Genomic DNA, 22,085 nt, shown 5'->3' on the forward strand with positions numbered 1-22,085 from the left:
GCCACGCGAATCGCGCACCCCGTAGTAGATGCCTTTCACGGACGCCGTAGGGACGCGTTGCCGGCACTCGTGTGCCTTCAAAGCGATCGGTGGCGTGGCCAAAGTGCGCGCCCGCATCATCTTCAAAGCGATCTGGGATGTTTGCAGAGTGCGCGTAGTGCCGATAGCTTCGTATGCGCTGTTCTTTCGACGCTTCGTTCACGTTGAAGCGACAGATACACGGAGCTCAATTGGCTCGCGGCTGCTGCCTTGATTCCTAACTCGAGCGTTTCCACAGACAGTTTCCTCATGTCATCGAGTGACGTGTGTTCATGTTTACCTGCACACGTAACACCGTGCTGCTTAATTTAGTGAAAACACGTTGACGGGCTAGTTGGTTTTAATCCAAGATAGAATGTGTAAGAGCGACTGAACAAGGGCGTAGAAAGAAGCAGACACGCAAAGACAGCGCTGTCCCTGTGTGTCTCTTTCTGCGTCCTCGTTGAGTCACGCTTGCACATTCTGTCAATGTTAATTTAGTTAGTAAGCGAATGGCTTACAAGTTTATACGACCGATAAAACTAATATCCTTACTTCGTGCAGCCATCTACTAATTTGCTATCGACATCCGTGCTCCGCCTTTCAGGTGGAACACCGAATTTTTTAGTTCATTTCTCTTGTACCGACCGCATGGCTGCAGCTCAGTTACTTTAGAAATCATGTAAAATTACTCGCTTTACCTTAATCTATGCAAACGAAGGTGCCGTCATTTCTACAAATAATCGTTCATATAATTTCATGGTTCACAACAGTGCTCATATTTCTGTTCTTAAGAGAAATCGGCACTTGCGTTCTTAAGAAAATTAAAAGAAAGAACAAAGAAATAGAACTATCAATGAAGCTGTAACGAATTGTGCCAGGAGTTGAAAACGTCGCAGCGGCACGTCGCTCTGTGGCCCGTACGAATTCTTTATTTCAGCAAACGGCCTGTGCATGTGGGTCTTCGAATATTTATGGCCGTCGTGAGCGGGGGCACCCGATTTGGCACTAGCGGCTTCTTACGCCGGCGTGCCCTAGTACGCCGGCGTCACCGTCGCGCTGGTCGACAGCTTCGCTTCCGTGTGATCTACAGAGGTGCTGGAGAGGCACAAGACTAAGAACACACACAGCGCCACCACCACCAACCCAGTGACGACGCCTAGAGCAAAGGGCAGCCAGATATCTCCATCTCGGCCAGGACGTCCACTGTGTGCTCCGTCACTGTCGTCGGACCCAGTACCGCTTCCGACGCCGCCAAAGTCACCCTGCACACAGGGCGGCTGCCCAGGCTTTCCTGGCTTGTAGCCCTCTACATACTTGCAACGAGGCAGCCCACCGCCCAGCCGCGGGTCGTAGGGTAACGGGTAAGGCCTCGGCGCAGGATCATGTGCGTAGGGCGGGTTCCGCCTCTGCCTAGGGTACGCGGGGGGAGACGGCGTGGGGGGCAGGCAGGGACAGGGCGGACAGCGCTTTCCTGGCGGCTGGGGCCGAGAGGTAACCGGAAGTCGTCGAGACGGAGTCGGTGCGGTCGTTTTCCAATTAGGACTGCGCGACGTAATGCACAGACCTGTGGCTTGGTTGCACCGAGTGGAGTTCGGGCAGGCGCTGCACGTCGGGCCTTCCTGGTAGATTGGCTGCCCCATGTAGTTTCCAGAAGGGCCGTAGTTGCAGGTGTATTGTTTCATGTGCGGGTAAAGAGCCCCGTCGACTCTGTAGTAGACGTAGCCGCAACCGACGTAGAGCGTCTTTGCCCAGATTATCTGGGTGAAGTGGCCTATCTTGGCGTCTTTTACGGGAGCGAACTTGGGAACGTCGCGCGGCGGGTAGAGTTTGTACTCTTTCGTGAACCAGCCGTCCATAGTCCAGGTCCAGTTGGGTCCCTCGACGTAGTCAGGACGGCCTATCCAGGCCGTGTTTTGACCCGTCTGTTCGAAGCGACTCGTAAAGCGGTCCTCAACCTTATCATTCTTCAGGTCACCATCCGGCGTCGTGCACTGATTGGCGTGAGCCTGCAGAAGAGGCGAGGAGGGGTCGAATTTCGACGCTCATCTCATCTAGTCGCTCACATTAGTCATGACGGTCGTGTGTGGTCGTAAGAAGGAATATGTGCTTTCCACAGAAAACCAAGATAAATATAAATTGAGTATAACGCAGTTAAAGTATTCGACATATTGTACTGCACGTTTAGAGTAACTGCGCCCTTGGCACCAAAAAAGCACGCGCGTGGCCTAAACGCTGCGGTGCATTGGTGTTCAGGCTTGATATAATGCAAGAATTCCTTTTGCTCGATTCTAATAATTTCTTATTCAGCGGTAACGGCAAGCCCGGTCCCGACGATAAATTGGGCGAAGTGTCGCTCGCGACGCTGACGAAGCGCAAGTGGGAATAGCACTGCAATAGAATTGATACGTTCTTCCAGCCGACCCTATGCCAACACAGCAATCACGCATGCGCCGAGGCCTATATATATATATATATATATGGCGCTAACTGCTGCACACATTAGCTGCGGAATACGAGTAGTAGAGACGCAAGCCTTCGAACCCTCCGCCGCACATCTTGTGGGCGCGAGGGTAAGCGTGCGAAGGTGAGTCGCGAAGAATGGTCGCTTGAGGCATGCTGTCTCCTCGCGCACGCAAAGTAGGCGCTTAGCCTGACGGGCCACAAGGGCTGACCCACTTTTCGACGTGCTTTCGCATTGTACTTGACACCGACTGTGAAAGTACTCGTTCTGTATGAGCATAACATTATATACGTTTCTGTGGAAGCCTCAGTGATATAACAACAGCGTCTCTCGGTTCATTCCTGCTGACAGTGACTCGTAGCACTTGGTTCTGGGGAATACATACTTGTAATGTTCGGCCTGAGTTCATGTTAATCGAGGTAAACATTGTTCATTTTCTTCATAATTTGCTTTGCACACCGATATGTTCAAGACTAAAATAGGTAAAAGAACAAAATAACACGTTCAATTTATTTTGTCGAGTTTTACGAACAGTGAAGACGAAATCACGCTCAAGCGTATTTATTAGCTAAATTTTCGTCAGCCGCTCCTGCGACATTGATGCAAATATAAGCAAACCTTTTTTACCAAATTTCGTACCGCCGATGACTGCAGATGTCCTCAGAAGGAAAAGAACTTGAGCGGAAGTTGCGCGTTGTCACATAGCCGATTGCAGAGACTAGAAAAGGCTAGAAATGTTATAATATCAATTGGGACATTTCGGCACCCTTGTTCGCTTCACACGCACGAATTGAAGTGTTGAACGAAAATTGCTTATCTGTTTTGAAGTTTCCGCTTTGTTCCCAGTAATCCTACTGTGCTAAACGTGTGAATAAACATCAAGCCGCTAATCAGCTCTGGAATATGTGCACCTTTGACTGTCCGAGAAATCCATCATCTTTAATCGCTCCTGTTATAAATGCATGATACTGCGCGGATGCAGGTGCTGCGGAGTGTATTTCGTGCTGACACAAGCGCAGACTTATTGCTTCATGACAGCGGAAATAAATTAAGCAGACGGAAACAGGAGAACGAAATGAGTAACAAGAAATTCGTAAGACGTGACGCATTGTTCGTACGTTCATGAGAACACCCGAACGAACCACGCTTGCTTGTCGTCAAAGAGCTGCTTGTCGGTGAACTCCGATCCATGACGTCATGTTACCTTGCCCGAATCTCGCATTGCTACGGAACAGTATTTGCGATCACGAAGAGACGAGCAGTGTGAAGACGACGACGACGATTAGAGGCTAGCGCGGGCTACGTAACAATATTATCTAATGGGGATTAGATTCGAGAGCAGGTCGCAGTGTTTTGACGCCTGTCATTACGCCAGATTTGACAATGGAAATTTCTGTCCAAGTAGCATGGCGACATAAAGCGGAGTGCACACGGCTGGTATCTAGGTGGCATTGACATACCCTTTTCCCCTTGTCCTATTGGAAACGTCACTATTGACGTGATGAACTCGTGTTTTCTTTGCGATTTGTTTCCAGTAGGATGTAGGAAACATGAACTGCGTGACAGCTGATGTGACGATTGAACGGGCCACATAAAATCACAAAAATTGGAGTACGTTTAGCTCTTTCCGTACCATGGGAAAAATTCGTGATTTTTTTGTCGGTTACGCCAGATTTGCTTTTCTGAAGGCATTATAGCACTCAGTATTTTATGTAATACATCAACAAAAAGGAGAATGAATGCACTTTTCACTTGTAAAAGTGTTCTTAGCAAGACTCATATCACAAAAGGATATGACTTACCCGAATCAAGATTGTGGGATAAAACTGAACAGACTTCGTAAAGACACGCTTGTATCTACTAAGAAAAAACTAACAGAAACTATGAGACATACAATATGTACTGCCGTTTAATAGACACTATATCCGAAAAAATCAAAAATTTTCACTGAGCCCATATGCTACAACAACAATTTAAGTGCAATCACAACAGTTTGTCGTGCCGGGCTGCGGCCGCCGATGTTCCGGGTTAGCTTGCGTCGTAGTTGCTCGACAGTCAAAGCCCGATGAAAAGACAGCATCCTCAGACTCGCTGCTGCTCGATCCATCGATAAGACCAGATGCGAACGCAGCGGAACCGCTAGATCTGCGATATTTGGAAGCGTGCGCGCCACACCCCGAGGCGGCCATATCTGCTCAACGTCATATATATTCTGCGGCATTTTGTGCCGCGGAAGGTCTCGAAACCGACGTTTCAAACAATCGTTAGCGGGCTTACGATCCCTAATGGGCGCTGTGCGGAAGGAATTAAGCTTCGCCTTTAAGAGTGCACGAAGTACGAAGGGGAGCTTTCTGGTAGAAACGCGGCCTATTGCATGGGCCGATCCCTCAGGTAATGAACAGCAGCGCCAAAAAGTTTACCTACTTTTTACGTTTATATTGTCGTTTGGCACCATTAATGTTGAAGTCTGAGAATATTTAACTTAAAAGACATGCCCTGGCCATGCTTTGTTCCACGACATTTGTTTGTGGGCTGTCATTCTCAAATTTCCGAGGGATAACTTTTTCAAGAAGGCAAGATAAAGTATGAGACAACTTTAGCTAAAGAAAGGCGTGGCTGTATAACCTGCATATGCAGCACGTCACTTACCAAGGCGTGGCATATATATATACCTAAACATATACGGCACTTTTCACTCACGCAGAACGATGCCGACAGTGAATTTAATGCGACATGGCGTCCTTAACGTCATGGCGTTAAAAACATGCTTTGCAAGCCATACGATACACTCGTACAGTCGTGCACCTTCGCTGGAGCAAGACAGTAAAGAAGACACAAACGGTAGAAGAGGCATGCGGCATTGAGTACCTATGTAAGCAATATGTCTATAAGTCGTACGATCCACTTCTAGACAAATCGAACCAAAACATGGGTAGGCTGTGACCAACTTCGTCGCTTGCCCGTGTATACTGTTTGAGTGCAACAAACACCGAGATAACAAAAGAAAGCGCGATAAATTTCCCGCTGAGCGGCAGCGTTCCATTGCTGCCGCTGCTCCCGATCATGAGGCCTGATTAAATGATTAAAAAAGCTGTCGCCGGCACGTTCTTGCAGGTGTCTGAGCACCTCACCGCGCAACCATTGTTCTTCGACATGCCTTGAAGTTTTTGGCCGCCACACGTGTGCGAACGGCGTTGCTTATTTCGCGCCCAGATCGTGAATAAAAACATAGAAGCACGAGCAATGACGCAGGATACTACACGGCGGATAGCTGCCTCCTTTCCCGGTTTTAACGTTTGCCACCCTTTTCATCCCTCTCCCCTCACCCGTACAGCGCCGTGGAGGTGCCCTCGCACGAGAGGCTGTAACAGCGCTGTACTTATCTCTTCCTTTTCCCCTTTAAGACCACTCACACGGTTTTAACGTTCGGTTCACCTTGCGCCCTCTGACGGTGAAAACGCGATTTCATTTCCGCATTTACTCGTGAGACCTCGTCATGCACACGTAGTCACTTTTCTACATTGTACCGTGGAGCGCTTTACTCGCACAAGATTACAAATAAAGCTTCTCGTTATTTGCATTCAAATCTCTTTTCATTCCTGAATAGTGATACCAGCATATGGCGTAGTGCCCTTCTTAGACTGCTTTTCCAATAATCCTTCTGTGTGCATCTGCACAGTGTTCAATAGCAGGATCTCATGCTATAAAGCTTATTTCAGTCTCAACAAAGTTAGTGAGCTCGATATTCACGAATAGAACCATCCGGTAAGCTCGACGAAGTAGACCCAAAGAAGGCGAAAGTTCATCACGAGAAATATACCCCTCAAGATAAAAAAATGAACACAAAATTTTCGGTAGAAATAAAATGCTATGAAACACGTCGGATTTTGGAAAAAGAAACGTAAACACCGAACCACAAGCACACTGCAACGCTTTTTAATAATAAGGTATCGTATAAATGTCAGCAGGGATAATATAGTAGCAAGACACATCTGCCTAATGATGTAATTGATTTGGCGAAGTCGTTTACTAAAATGAGCATAAATGAATTGCGGATTGGTCAAGTGAGAGATAGCTAAGGGTCTACATGTCATCTGCTTTCCTCCACTTGCAGACGATCGCTCATTTCGGATGCCGGGGCGCAAAGGTTAACGGTGACAAGTTATCTGAAAGGTGACGAGCTGTATGTTATATAGTATGAAATACAATGTGCCACTGTCGCAGTCATTTGAACGTGGATGATGGCAGCTGGAATGTGTGGTGTTCTGGTTTGTACCAGTTTCGGTTTCAGAAGTTTGATGTAGTGGCGTTTCCTTTCCAACGGGGCAGCGGCCAGAAGGTCACCTAGTCTGCTTGACCAAACGAATGTCTGTTACATATATTCCAGTCTGGCATTCGGCCTACCTCTACTTTATAGCATATCACCTAATTAAAACCAATATATCTGCACAGCAACCCTGTAACGACCGTGGTGGCTTCACCTCTTCCCTGCGTATTTTCCACCGATGCTCTAAAGGTCTCGCACGTCGACCGCTGAACAGTTATATCTCCCATCAGCTTCGGACTCCGGTGATTGTGGAAGGTGAGCGATCCCTACGGTCCAGGCTGGGTGAATATATCGTGGCTCCTATAGTGACCAATTTTAGAGGCACCCCATGACGTCCTCCAGGCTAAATATTTAGATATATCTCGTAACAAAAAGTTATTTTCCCGCTCCTCGTTAGCGCCTGAGTCGGTCGCGCATCAACCCGTTTGGCGCGCTTCTATGTTAAGCGGGTAAGGTTCAAAGCCGCGCGTTGTCGGCGCCGCTACAACGCGAAAGTCTAAACGCGACATTGTATTGAAACGCTGAGCGCCGGCTGGTGGGTGGCGGCGCTCCGGCGTATAGCGGAAGGCGAGACGACGTGATAAACCGGCTTCGGTTCCGGCTTCAGCTCTACGGCACTCACCTGTGCCACGTCTGCCAACTCGTCGTCCCAAAGAAGCTCCTGCATGTCAGCTGCCGTCTGGAAGCCCGGTAGTTTTCCCAGTGCGGTTTGGCTCCGGAAATCGTTGTGCATCTTCAAGATCGAGGCGCGCACTTTGGGGTGAACGCCGGCGGATTTTATCCTGCACCACATGTTCCGCCGCTTGCACGCCGTGTGCTCGGGGTTCTTCTTGCGGTATGACAGCGGGCAGAACTGAGCCGAGGCAGGCGACTGAATGGCCGCCGTAGTCAGCAGTAACAGCAAGCCAACGGCGGTTGCTACCATCTTGCTGCTTCGAATGAGCTCCTGCTTCTCGTCGCTCGCACTCGTGATGGGCGCGAGGTCACCCGTGGTCGGACTGATGATGATAATGATGATGATCTCCTGCGATGCTACACTACCCACCGTGAGGTATGATGATGATTAGTATTATTTCCAGACTGTGGAGCGTACGCAGATAGGGAAACTGACAAAGGAGTGGACGATTCAATAATATAAAATATAAATGAACAAATAATAGCCCAATAAAAGAGCTCAAGAAAACAGACAAAAAAACAAATCACGGAGGATCGCTGGAGTATGAATGAAGTTGGACTCGGATTTTCCATAACAATTTTGAACAAAGAAGAAAGACGATAATATGGGTGGATGGATGGAATAATTTTAGGTTGTTACCTCCATTTTCTGCACACTTAAACAAAGTCTGCCCGACTCTTGGCCAATCCCCGCGAGTGGGTAAGCGCCAAACTCATCAAGGACATCATCATCATCATCAACTTTAATGAAAGGTCCCGCGAGCTACGGGGCACAATTAAGGCCCCATAGAGCGGGCTACTCCCACGCTGGGACGGGGCGTTGTAACTCCCTGGCCGTATCGTAGGGTCGCTGGACAGCCCAGAGCTGCTCCGCCAGGTCCCTGCTGCGTAATGCTTTTTGTAGCCTGCCGGAGTCTTGATTCTTGTTTGCATGGGTCCGACCACACGGCCAGAGCAAGTGATATACGTCTAGTGCGCTATGGCAATTTTCGCAATATGATGTTGTCTATAGGTCAGGGATGTAGTGATGTAGTCTGCTCTGCGTGGGGTACGCGTTGGTTTGAAGCATTCTGAACGTGAAGGCTTGAGACATGGTGAGCTTATTGTGAAGTGTACTGTATATTTTGCAGTCTAGATAAAAGTGATTTGTGATCTCGTTATATGTGGAGGTAGGGTCCCGATTCTCGCTGGGATGGTCACGACCAGAAAAGGTGGCGTCGCGGAGAGTTAGGTCTCGCGCGCTCCTGTGAGCCATCTCATTGAGACTGGGAGGGGCGTCCTCGATTTTTCCGACTTGTGCCGGGAACCAGCAGATGGTGTGATGCTGCAGCGGTGAGGATGTATTGATAATTTGTAGTGCTTGGCTTGCAACTGCTCTTTTCTGAAAGGCTTTGACGGCCGAGCGTGAATCGCTATAGACTTGGGTGGTGGTCAGAGCTGTGATCCCGAGTGCGATGGCGACCTGTTCTGCTATCTTGCACTTGTAGGTCTTGACTGTGAGAGCGTTTATGACTTGACCTTGCTCATTGACCATGGTGGCAACGAAGGCCTTCCTAGACGGGTGCTGCGCCGCGTCTATGAAACAGGCTAGGATCTTGTTATCTCGTATTTCGCGCAGTATGAACGATCCGCGTGCCAGCCTTTTGGGTTGAAGATGCGCGGGGTTCATGTTCCGCGGTAGTTGGCAAACCGTGTAGGACTTGCGTTTGTCCATTGGAACGCTTTGGTATAGATTCTCGATTGCTGTGGTGTTATGACCTAGTTTGGCTAGGATTTCTCTACCCGGTTTGCGTCCATGGAGTCTTGTCAATTGATCCCGTTCTTGAGCTTCGGCGATTTCTTCAAGTGTATTGTGTATCCCCAGTTGCAGAAGGAGCTCTGTCTCGGTGTTCTTGGAGATTCCCAGCGCTAGTTTGACTAGCTTCCTCAGTTGTACATTGAGTTTGTCCTTCTCCGCTTCCTTCCATCTGTGCGTGGCCGCCTCGTACGTGAAGTGGCATAGCGCAAAGGCTTGTGTTAGCTAGAGGAGATTTTCTTCCTTAAGGCCGTGTTGTCAGTTTGCTACGCGTCGTATTAGATTCAAGGCATTATTCGACTTTGTGACGATCTTCTCCACTGTCGCGGCGTTACAGCCGTTGCTCCCAATGAGCATCCCGAGAACTTTGATTTTACTGACGTGTGGAATGGTTCGTCCGTCTTTTGTTCTGAGAGTAACGACGTGTGTGTCTCTGATTTCCCTATTTGGCTTGGGACCGCTTCTCGATGGTTTGTAGACGAGTAGCTCCGACTTCGCAGGCGAACATCGCAGGCCCGTGGGAGCGAGGTATTCCTAGATCGCGTCGATCGCTTGCTGTAGAGCGTTCTCAATTGATCGCGGGCTACCTCCGGAGATCCGGAGCGTTACGTCATCTGCGTATATGGTGTATTTGACGTTCTCCATTTGATCCAGTCTCTTGACTAGGCCGGCTAGCGCAAGGTTAAAAAGCGTCGGATAGATGACAGAACCTTGCAGGGTGCCCTTGCCGCAGAGGCCGTATTTCCGAGGCTTGATTTCCCCTAGACCGGTGGCCGTTATGTCGCTCAGGAACGATTTTGTATAAGCTTAGAGTCTCGTGCCGAGGTCGAGGTTGGAGATCATGCCGATTATGTAGTCATGTGACAAACTATCGAAGGCCTTTTCGAGGTCTAGCCCTAGGATTACTCTCGCGTCTCTCGTGTCTGCGTCAATGATCTTATCTTTGAGAGCTTCATGGCGTCTTGGGTGGATAGCCCGGGTCTAAAGCCGATCATTCTTGTGGGGTAGATATCTTTTTCTTCGAGATGTTTCAAGAGCCTGTTTAGGACCGCGTGCTCGTCTACCTTTCCGACGCAAGACATCAGCGAGATCGGTCTGAGGTTATTGATGTTGGGCGCTTGCCAGCCTTTGGGATGAGCACGATGAGGGCCGTTTTCCAATCTTCGGGTAGGGCTCCGTTCCTCCAGAGTTTGTTGATTTCCTCTGTGAGGGTTTCGATGGAGATGTCGTCTAGGTTTCTAAGTGCCTTGTTATTTAAGCCGTCCGGCCCCGGCGCTGACTTGCTGTTTAGGTTCTGAAGCGCCGTGCGTATCTCTTTGGTTGAGAAGTCGCGATCTAGCTCTGGGTTGGCCTTCCCGCGATATGCTTCGGCGGTCGTGCCTCTAGCATTTCTGGCCAGCGGGAGGTACTCGTCGGCGAGACGGTCAATGAGCTCATTTTCCGTGGTAATCTTGAGTTCCTCGTGCATGATCTTGTTCAGCGTGCGACTCTGGTCCGCTTTGGTCTTGGTTCTGTCTAAAAGGTGTTTGAGCAGGTGCCCCGTCGTCCCGCTCTTGACGCGGCCGTCCGCGGCGTCGCACACTTCGTTCCATTGCTGGCTAGATAGCTGTGTGCAATATTCTACAATCAGCCCGTTGAGGGAAGAAATTCTTTTCCTGTCTTTGTTCTTTCCATCTCCTGGTGAGCGATTGTTTGGCTTCGAGCATGTGAGTCAGTCTGATGTCCATGTTTTGAACTGGGAGATCTGCCTCCTTTTCCTTCGTGGCCGCCTTAATGTAGGCCTTTAGTTGCAACGTTCATTGTTCCATTGACTTTTTCCTTGTTCGGCGTTCGTGTCTTAACTCGCGAAACTTGTCCCAGTCGACGTACGTCGTTTGTCTGGGTTCTCTGGATGGGGTGCCAATCGTTGTCTCAACAATGTGATGATCGCTGCCCAGATCCTCGAAGGTGTTGTTGCACTGATAGTTTGGAACGTTGCGGACGAAAGTGAGATCTAGCGTTGTGTCACGGTTGACCGAGTTATTGTTCTTGTGGGGTATGCGGCGTTCGTCATTAGCGTTAGGTCAAGTTCATCGGCGTCGTTTAGTAAGGCCTTGCCCTTGGCCCTGCTGGCGACGTATCCCCAGGCCGTGTTAGGGGCGTTGAAGTCCCCGGCCACAATCATAGGGCTGTCGCCGGCACGGTTGCGAGCGAGCTGGAGTATTTGCCTTAATTTTTGTGCTCTGTGTTTGGGACTGCTGTAAACGTTTAGGATGAATATTCCCTTGGCGTTCTCAGCTCTAGGGAAGACTTCCGTGAGAATAAATTGGCAATTGTTGCGGTCGTGATTAATGTTGTGCGTCGTGTGGGCTAGCTTGTTGCTGACGAACGTGGCGATACCTCTGCATTTGTGTTGTAGTGTCGTAGCGGTCATGTCATAGCCGGATAGCGAGGGTGTAGCGGTATTTGTCTCTTGTAGGAGAATGACTTGGGGTTTGTCTTTTTTGGCTCCAATGTATTGTTGCAGGGGGGGCCTTTTTGTGAACGTAGCCCCTACAATTCCATAGCCAAAGGCGAAACGGTTCAGTTTCCACAGCCATCTTTGTTGTGGGCGTTGGGTGGCCTGTGTGAGGCCACGTTGTTGCTTTGTATATCGAGCGACAACGCCCTAAGTAGCTTAAACCCGGTTCAATTGGCCGATCCCCCAGAGTGGGTATGTGCCAATAACGTCTAAGCTCTACATCTACATATACTGTAGCCATATCTTCGTGTTGCTAATGAAATTGCACATTTTACTGCAAGCATTCCTGTGGCTGAAGCCCAGATCCGAGGCCCCCATAGAAAAGATAATTGCGGAAGTCAGTGAAAATAAAGCTGGCGAACCGGAGCCTCCAGGAACATTTTGCTTCGAATACGTGAATCGACGACAGAACAAAAAGAAATTATCAGTTGTCTCAGGTTTATTACAAAAATGAAAGACGGGACGGCGTTAGACCAGCCCTGTACATATAGAATTGTAGCTGCGGAACGCCGGCATTGCAATCGCGTAAAAGCAACTTCATACTGGCTTTCGACGGGCTCCATTAAAAATTTCAGGGGAACTGCAGGTGTTGGATGTCAAAATTCAATAATATGGCTTGTCTTGTAGAACCTTGCATTAGGCCGAATTATTCTATACCTTGCTGAGGAGACGTATGCTATGGAAAGGGAAAAGTGGGAACTACCGCACCATCCAAAGAAGCATAGGGAGAGACTGCCATTTCGTTTAAATATAATCTGAATTTACCAGGAACACGAGTTAGAAGGCTGCCTGTTAGTGTGGAGGGACCAACGAACAAAACGTTGGAGTGTAATCGAGTCTGTTTCTTGAGCAAGCGCTGATCGCACGTATAGTGAATCTGTTAAAGATAACAGATATCGACGCATTTGATGGCAGCGGATGTAGGGTGTAATGGTTGGAGTCGGGCATGAAATAGATGGTAGCTGGCACATGCCGTCGTCCAACTTATCCACGCTGAGGACGTTGTTGAAAGGAGTGACTTGTTCACATCGGCATAGAAGAATATAGAATTTATTTACAGTATCTACATGAGAACGTTACAGTTCATCAGTCCAACAAGACTGAAAGAGGAATGCACACTGAGAAGCCGCCAAGGGCTCCTTAAAAACACTATGTCCTCTCTAGATCCCTAGGTGAGGGAAAACGGCCGTTGAACCTGCTACCAATTCGGAGTGTTCAAAGTCATGGTAGCCGACCCGCCTTTGAGGGGGAGGGTTTACACACACTTCCACACAGGTTTCACTGACCACGCCAAGGTGCGTGGGTTCTCGCGAACACGGGTTTTGCCCCGAGCAGGCGCTTCTTCATCCCAATGTTGACTCCGCAGACAATGGCCGCCACGTCTGTCCATGATTTCTAAACCCCGTGAGACGGCCGCAAGACATTTTCTCCGAGGAGTTTCACCGCTTCTAACAAGCCACGGCGAATCCACGAGCAATACTTGGTTCGCCAACCGCGTTTAGTCATAGCGACGCCGAGGGGGTGTTGATGCGACACACCATCGTCCCTACAAAACAATTCGCCGTGGTAGGTGGAGAAGGTTTCCATGGTCGCTTGTGGGAAGCTGGCCAACCTCGCAGCTGCGGCTGGCTGGGAAAATTTTGTAGGTCGGTACGCTTGCAGGTTGTTTGTAACAGCTCGTCCATGGCCCGGAAAATCTCAACTGGCCAGTGCTGATAACCGCTGGGCAGGAAGAATATGGCTGGTGGCAAGAGGGGGGATGCTTCCATGGTCGCTTGTGGGAAGCTCGCCACCCTCGCAGCTGCGGCTGGCTGGGAAAATTTTGTAGGTCGGTACGCTTGCAGGTTGTTTGTAACAGCTCGTCCATGGCCCGGAAAATCTCAACTGGCCAGTGCTGATAACCGCTGGGCAGGAAGAAAATGGCTGGTGGCAAGAGGGGGGATGCTTCCATGGTCGCTTGTGGGAAGCTCGCCACCCTCGCAGCTGCGGCTGGCTGGGAAAATTTTGTAGGTCGGTACGCTTGCAGGTTGTTTGTAACAGCTCGTCCATGGCCCGGAAAATCTCAACTGGCCAGTGCTGATAACCGCTGGGCAGGAAGAAAATGGCTGGTGGCAAGAGGGGGGATGCTTCCATGGTCGCTTGTGGGAAGCTCGCCACCCTCGCAGCTGCGGCTGGCTGGGAAAATTTTGTAGGTCGGTACGTTTGCAGGTTGTTTGTAACAGCTCGTCCATGGCCCGGAAAATCTCAACTGGCCAGTGCTGATAACCGCTGGGCAGGAAGAAAATGGCTGGTGGCAAGAGGGGGGATGCTTCCATGGTCGCTTGTGGGAAGCTCGCCACCCTCGCAGCTGCGGCTGGCTGGGAAAATTTTGTAGGTCGGTACGCTTGCAGGTTGTTTGTAACAGATCGTCCATGACCCGGAAAATCTCAACTGGCCAGTGCTGATAACCGCTGGGCAGGAAGAAAATGGCTGTTGGCAAGAGGGGGGATGCTTCCATGGTCGCTTGTGGGAAGCTCGCCAGCCTCGCAGCTGCGGCTGGCTGGGAAAATTTTGTAGGTCGGTACGCTTGCAGGTTGTTTGTAACAGCTCGTCCATGGCCCGGAAAATCTCAACTGGCCAGTGCTGATAACCGCTGGGCAGGAAGAAAATGGCTGGTGGCAAGAGGGGGGATGCTTCCATGGTCGCTTGTGGGAAGCTCGCCACCCTCGCAGCTGCGGCTGGCTGGGAAAATTTTGTAGGTCGGTACGCTTGCAGGTTGTTTGTAACAGCTCGTCCATCGCCCGGAAAATCTCAACTGGCCAGTGCTGATAACCGCTGGGCAGGAAGAAAATGGCTGGTGGCAAGAGGGGGGATGCTTCCATGGTCGCTTGTGGGAAGCTCGCCACCCTCGCAGCTGCGGCTGGCTGGGAAAATTTTGTAGGTCGGTACGCTTGCAGGTTGTTTGTAACAGATCGTCCATGGCCCGGAAAATCTCAACTGGCCAGTGCTGATAACCGCTGGGCAGGAAGAAAATGGCTGGTGGCAAGAGGGGGGATGCTTCCATGGTCGCTTGTGGGAAGCTCGCCACCCTCGCAGCTGCGGCTGGCTGGGAAAATTTTGTAGGTCGGTACGCTTGCAGGTTGTTTGTAACAGATCGTCCATGGCCCGGAAAATCTCAACTGGCCAGTGCTGATAACCGCTGGGCAGGAAGAAAATGGCTGTTGGCAAGAGGGGGGATGCTTCCATGGTCGCTTGTGGGAAGCTCGCCAGCCTCGCAGCTGCGGCTGGCTGGGAAAATTTTGTAGGTCGGTACGCTTGCAGGTTGTTTGTAACAGCTCGTCCATGGCCCGGAAAATCTCAACTGGCCAGTGCTGATAACCGCTGGGCAGGAAGAAAATGGCTGGTGGCAAGAGGGGGGATGCTTCCATGGTCGCTTGTGGGAAGCTCGCCACCCTCGCAGCTGCGGCTGGCTGGGAAAATTTTGTAGGTCGGTACGCTTGCAGGTTGTTTGTAACAGCTCGTCCATCGCCCGGAAAATCTCAACTGGCCAGTGCTGATAACCGCTGGGCAGGAAGAAAATGGCTGGTGGCAAGAGGGGGGATGCTTCCATGGTCGCTTGTGGGAAGCTCGCCACCCTCGCAGCTGCGGCTGGCTGGGAAAATTTTGTAGGTCGGTACGCTTGCAGGTTGTTTGTAACAGCTCGTCCATGGCCCGGAAAATCTCAACTGGCCAGTGCTGATAACCGCTGGGCAGGAAGAAAATGGCTGGTGGCAAGAGGGGGGATGCTTCCATGGTCGCTTGTGGGAAGCTCGCCACCCTCGCAGCTGCGGCTGGCTGGGAAAATTTTGTAGGTCGGTACGCTTGCAGGTTGTTTGTAACAGCTCGTCCATCGCCCGGAAAATCTCAACTGGCCAGTGCTGATAACCGCTGGGCAGGAAGAAAATGGCTGGTGGCAAGAGGGGGGATGCTTCCATGGTCGCTTGTGGGAAGCTCGCCAGCCTCGCAGCTGCGGCTGGCTGGGAAAATTTTGTAGGTCGGTACGCTTGCAGGTTGTTTGTAACAGCTCGTCCATCGCCCAGAAAATCTCAACTGGCCAGTGCTGATAACCGCTGGGCAGGAAGAAAATGGCTGGTGGCAAGAGGGGGGATGCTTCCATGGTCGCTTGTGGGAAGCTCGCCACCCTCGCAGCTGCGGCTGGCTGGGAAAATTTTGTAGGTCGGTACGCTTGCAGGTTGTTTGTAACAGCTCGTCCATCGCCCGGAAAATCTCAACTGGCCAGTGCTGACAACCGCTGGGCAGGAAGAAAATTGCTGGTGGCAAGAGGGGGGATGCTTCCATGGTCGCTTGTGGGAAGCTCGCCACCCTCGCAGCTGCGGCTGGCTGGGAAAATTTTGTAGGTCGGTACGCTTGCAGATTGTTTGTAACAGCTCGTCCATGGCCCGGAAAATCTCAACTGGCCAGTGCTGATAACCGCTGGGCAGGAAGAAAATGGCTGGTGGCAAGAGGGGGGATGCTTCCATGGTCGCTTGTGGGAAGCTCGCCACCCTCGCAGCTGCGGCTGGCTGGGAAAATTTTGTAGGCCGGTACGCTTGCAGGTTGTTTGTAACAGCTCGTCCATGGCCCGGAAAATCTCAACTGGCCAGTGCTGATAACCGCTGGGCAGGAAGAAAATGCTGGTGGCAAGAGGGGGGATGCTTCCATGGTCGCTTGTGGGAAGCTCGCCACCCTCGCAGCTGCGGCTGGCTGGGAAAATTTTGTAGGTCGGTACGCTTGCAGATTGTTTGTAACAGCTCGTCCATGGCCCGGAAAATCTCAACTGGCCAGTGCTGATAACCGCTGGGCAGGAAGAAAATGGCTGGTGGCAAGAGGGGGGATGCTTCCATGGTCGCTTGTGGGAAGCTCGCCACCCTCGCAGCTGCGGCTGGCTGGGAAAATTTTGTAGGCCGGTACGCTTGCAGGTTGTTTGTAACAGCTCGTCCATGGCCCGGAAAATCTCAACTGGCCAGTGCTGATAACCGCTGGGCAGGAAGAAAATGCTGTTGGCAAGAGGGGGGATGCTTCCATGGTCGCTTGTGGGAAGCTCGCCACCCTCGTAGCTGCGGCTGGCTGGGAAAATTTTGTAGGTCGGTACGCTTGCAGGTTGTTTGTAACAGCTCGTCCATGGCCCGGAAAATCTCAACTGGCCAGTGCTGATAACCGCTGGGCAGGAAGAAAATGGCTGGTGGCAAGAGGGGGGATGCTTCCATGGTCGCTTGTGGGAAGCTCGCCACCCTCGCAGCTGCGGCTGGCTGGGAAAATTTTGTAGGTCGGTACGCTTGCAGGTTGTTTGTAACAGCTCGTCCATCGCCCGGAAAATCTCAACTGGCCAGTGCTGATAACCGCTGGGCAGGAAGAAAATGGCTGGTGGCAAGAGGGGGGATGCTTCCATGGTCGCTTGTGGGAAGCTCGCCACCCTCGCAGCTGCGGCTGGCTGGGAAAATTTTGTAGGTCGGTACGCTTGCAGGTTGTTTGTAACAGCTCGTCCATGGCCCGGAAAATCTCAACTGGCCAGTGCTGATAACCGCTGGGCAGGAAGAAAATGGCTGGTGGCAAGAGGGGGGATGCTTCCATGGTCGCTTGTGGGAAGCTCGCCACCCTCGCAGCTGCGGCTGGCTGGGAAAATTTTGTAGGTCGGTACGCTTGCAGGTTGTTTGTAACAGCTCGTCCATGGCCCGGAAAATCTCAACTGGCCAGTGCTGATAACCGCTGGGCAGGAAGAAAATGGCTGGTGGCAAGAGGGGGGATGCTTCAGTGGTCGCTTGTGGGAAGCTCGCCACCCTCGCAGCTGCGGCTGGCTGGGAAAATTTTGTAGGTCGGTACGCTTGCAGGTTGTTTGTAACAGCTCGTCCATCGCCCGGAAAATCTCAACTGGCCAGTGCTGATAACCGCTGGGCAGGAAGAAAATGGCTGGTGGCAAGAGGGGGGATGCTTCCATGGTCGCTTGTGGGAAGCTCGCCACCCTCGCAGCTGCGGCTGGCTGGGAAAATTTTGTAGGTCGGTACGCTTGCAGGTTGTTTGTAACAGCTCGTCCATGGCCCGGAAAATCTCAACTGGCCAGTGCTGATAACCGCTGGGCAGGAAGAAAATGGCTGGTGGCAAGAGGGGGGATGCTTCCATGGTCGCTTGTGGGAAACTCGCCACCCTCGCAGCTGCGGCTGGCTGGGAAAATTTTGTAGGTCGGTACGCTTGCAGGTTGTTTGTAACAGCTCGTCCATCGCCCGGAAAATCTCAACTGGCCAGTGCTGATAACCGCTGGGCAGGAAGAAAATGGCTGGTGGCAAGAGGGGGGATGCTTCCATGGTCGCTTGTGGGAAGCTCGCCACCCTCGCAGCTGCGGCTGGCTGGGAAAATTTTGTAGGTCGGTACGCTTGCAGGTTGTTTGTAACAGCTCGTCCATGGCCCGGAAAATCTCAACTGGCCAGTGCTGATAACCGCTGGGCAGGAAGAAAATGGCTGGTGGCAAGAGGGGGGATGCTTCCATGGTCGCTTGTGGGAAACTCGCCACCCTCGCAGCTGCGGCTGGCTGGGAAAATTTTGTAGGTCGGTACGCTTGCAGGTTGTTTGTAACAGCTCGTCCATCGCCCGGAAAATCTCAACTGGCCAGTGCTGATAACCGCTGGGCAGGAAGAAAATGGCTGGTGGCAAGAGGGGGGATGCCTTGGCTTGCAGCGACCGGCTGTGAAATTGTCACACCGCCCAAAAACATCCAACAAGGACAGGCAACTGCAAAACGAACCCCAACACACAGCTCTGCGCCGAGATGACGTATCTTGGATCTCAATTTAGACCTGTTAGGCTTCAAAGAAAACAGAAGGGTAGAAACAAAAAATGCTGCGTTTTGCTACCACAATCTGGAAGGAATTTCGTGCTGACAAATTGGGCAATCATGGAGGGAGTCCTGCTAAATGAGAGGGGATCTTCTTGGCTTAACAAATTTAACACTAACAACCCCAAAATGTAGGCGGGATCCCTAAACGCAGATTTTTAACTAACCTGCTCAAACCATGCGCGTTGCTATGCAACTTTTCCCTTTTATATCTAAGGGAGAAGTTGTACTCCTGGAGAGTGAGGCTCCATCGGAGCAAGCGGCCATTTTTGTGTGACATTTGGTTAAGCCACGTCAGAGGACAGTGGTCGGTCTCGAAGATGAACGTCGCTCCATACAAGTAACATGACAACTTCTGGGCTGCCCAAACTATACAAGCACTTTCCTTCTCTGAAGCGCTGTAGGCTTCCTCTCTTACAGTTAGTTTAGGGCTGGCATAGAGGATAGGATGTTCCTCGTTATCGTCGCCGACCTGGCTAACTACCACGCACATACCCCTGTCGCTTACGTCACACTGAACTATGAATTCTTTTGCGTAGTCTGGCGCGCGAAGCAAAGAAGGAAAAACCAACAGCGTTTTCAAATATCGGAAAGCATTCTTTTGTACTCATCCCTGTGCACGCTATTCGGTGCTCCCTTTCGGAAAACGTCCGTTAATGGACTTGCCATTTGCGAGTAATTCGGAATGTACCGTTGATAGTACCCCACAAGTCCCACAAATAAACGAATGTCTGTTTTCTTGCGCGGCTGTGAAAATTCTCCAATCGTAGCTATTTTCAGCTCGGCCGGCGGTCTCGTGCCCTGACCGACTACATGGCCCAGATAAGGAACCGGCGAGGAGCCAAACCTACACTTTTCCGCTTTCATCGTTAAGCCGGCCTCCCTCAACCGTGAGAACAACTGCTTGAGGTGCGATACGCGCTCTTTCCAGCTGTCCGAAAAAATTGCTACACAATCAAGATATGGCAAGGCGAGCTCCTGCAAGTCTTTTAGGACAATATCCATTACCTTGGAAAAGCCAAGCGGCGCGTTCTTCAGCCCGAAGCTGAGTGCGAGAAGGCGAAAAGTGCTTACAGGTGAGATTAATGCGGCATAGCGGCTGGCACTTTCTGAAAGGGAAACTTGCCAGTATCCCCGCGCGAGATCTATAGTTGAAATGTATTTAGTAGCGCTAACTGTTTCAATTCGTTCCTCAATGTTCTGTATCGGCAAGAGCTGATCCCTAGTGATGGCATTTAACTTTCTGTAGTCAACACACGAACGAGGGTCCTTGTTAGGGGTTTCTACCAGTATTAACGGTGACGTGTAGTCACTCTCAGCAGGCTCAATAACTCCCAATTCTAGCTTGCGCTGTCTCTCTGCCTCCATAATTTCTCTCTGTCGTGGAGACACCCTGTAAGGCTTTGACCTTGCGGGTTCTGTTGATGACAGCTCTCTTTCATGCGTTATTATGTCGGTTCTACCTGGCCGATTGCTGAATCTGTCGAGCTATTCCCCTAACACCCCTTTTAGCTCATCTAGGTGCTCGGGTCTAAGAGTGTGCGAGCTTACCGAATGTTTTACTACTTCTAGGCTGATTTCAGAGTTGGAGGTCGCCTTATACTCATTAAACTTGGTACTAGTGTCATCATGCTCTATGACGGTACAGTTGACGACTCCGCTCCGCTCTACGTATGGCTTCATCAAATTGCAGTGGTATATCCTCACATCCTTACTGCGACCGGGCATTTTCAGAGTATAGTTAGTATCTGAAAGTTTGTGCAACACTTTAAGAAGCTCGTCCAAGTGAACTTCAGGCTAGTTCTTTCATGAAAGTTCGAGGATCGTTACCTGGTCTCCAGCGTTAAACGTACGAAGCCTCGCATTCTTCTCGTAATAGAATTTGGCGTTTTTTTGAACTACTCCCATGTTCTTTCCGGCTAGTTCTTGGGTTGTGCTTAGCCTTTCCAACAAATTTAGCACGTATTCAACCACTGTTGGACTCTCCCCTCTTTCCTCCCACATCTCTCTTAACATTCTCAGTGGAGAACGGAGTGTCCTCCAATATACTAGTTCTGCTGGCGAGAACCCTGTCGCTTCATGTGGCACCGTTCGCAAAGCAAACAAAGTTGCCGGCAGACAGTTCTCCCAGTCCTCCTTGTGCTCGTAACAGAGCGCGCGCAAAACTCGCTTAAGCACCGAATGCCACCTCTCTGCACTTTGACTGAGGGTGATAGATGGAACTGTGTATCAACTTTACCCCGCACTTTTGCAAGAATGTGGAAGTCAGTGCGCTAGTGAATACCGACCCTTGATCCCCTTGAATTTCGGCTGGAAAGCCAATCGTGCGAATACTGTCAAAAGTGCGTCTACTACTTCGGTGGACCTGAGCTCTTTCAGAGGGATTGCTTCAGGGAACTTTGTAGCCCGACATCATAGTAGCATGATAAGCAAGTACCTGTGACCCGACTTTGTCTTTTGTAGAGGCCCTACCGTGTCTATCAGAAGTCGTCTGAAAGGTTCTGATATTAAGGGCACTGCCTTTAGTGGAGCTTTCCATGTCTCTCCTGGTTTACCCGAGCGCTGGCAGGCGTCGCATGATCTTACAAAGTTTTCTACGTCTTTGAAACAGCCAGGCCAGTATTATTTCTTAAGCAATCTTTCCTTTGATTTGTTTATGCTTAGGTGGCCAGACCACCCATTTCCATGACAGAGACACAGAAGGTCCTCCCTGTACTTAGTAGGTATCACTAAGTGATCTAGAATAATACCCTTTCGGCCTCTGTAGTACCGATGCAACAATCCTCCTCTCTCTTGTATCGTCACGTTGCGCCTTGAAATGCCTTCTTTAGCGGTGTGATGTAGTTTAGCTAAGCTGTCATCCTTCTTTTGCTCGTCTGCCAGTGACTCTCTGTCTACACGTAAAATTTGATCAATATTCTTTGAGGCCGGTGATAATAACGACCCTGTCTCGCTCGCCGGTGCGTCTGCTGGCTCTTCCTGCAGGCGTGAACTCTGACGCCCTAGTGATCCACCCTCATTGAGCTGGTCAGCTGGCAGGCTTTCCTCAACCGTTTTTTTCGTCCCTCCAGCATAGCTCGGATTCGATTACTGTAGTTACCTTTTTTCCTACTTCCGCTGGAGCAGCTTTTGGATTTTCAGCCGAAAGCGACGCGATTTTACGAGCTTGGCTTTGCACCAACGCCTTATCTACGCCCTCTCCCAGTTTAAGCCCTTGGTCACGTAGTAACTGATCCAAACGATTCGAAAAAATGTAAGGGTACTGCAGCACCAAACATTTGGAAACTGCAGCCTCAGTCACTAGCTCCCCGAACCGTCCACTGATTTTGACTTTCGCCATGGGCAGACACACGCTGTGTTCTTCTACAACCTGTTTAATCCATGCTACTTCTCCAGGGAAGTCATCTACCATCACGTAAGACGGATGGACAATTTCCATCGTGGTGGCACTGTCTGGCAGCA

The 22,085-nt window shown here is 50.7% G+C and overlaps 1 protein-coding gene across 1 annotated transcript in view; it reads right to left on the bottom strand.

The window, feature by feature from the left end:
* Positions 1-908: 908 nt before the first annotated feature.
* LOC142574593 (uncharacterized) overlaps positions 909-22,085 on the bottom strand; it is a 39,618-nt gene continuing 18,441 nt past the window's right edge. Inside the window, exons 3-4 of the mRNA XM_075683641.1 lie at positions 7,432-7,846; positions 909-2,027 (exon numbers count right to left, since the gene is read on the bottom strand). Coding sequence (XP_075539756.1) covers positions 1,053-2,027; positions 7,432-7,846 — 1,390 coding nt within the window. The 3' untranslated portion in view covers positions 909-1,052. The remainder of the gene's footprint in view (positions 2,028-7,431; positions 7,847-22,085) is intronic.

Source organism: Dermacentor variabilis, chromosome 3, assembly GCF_050947875.1.
Source record: "Dermacentor variabilis isolate Ectoservices chromosome 3, ASM5094787v1, whole genome shotgun sequence".
Taxonomy (NCBI): domain Eukaryota; kingdom Metazoa; phylum Arthropoda; class Arachnida; order Ixodida; family Ixodidae; genus Dermacentor; species Dermacentor variabilis.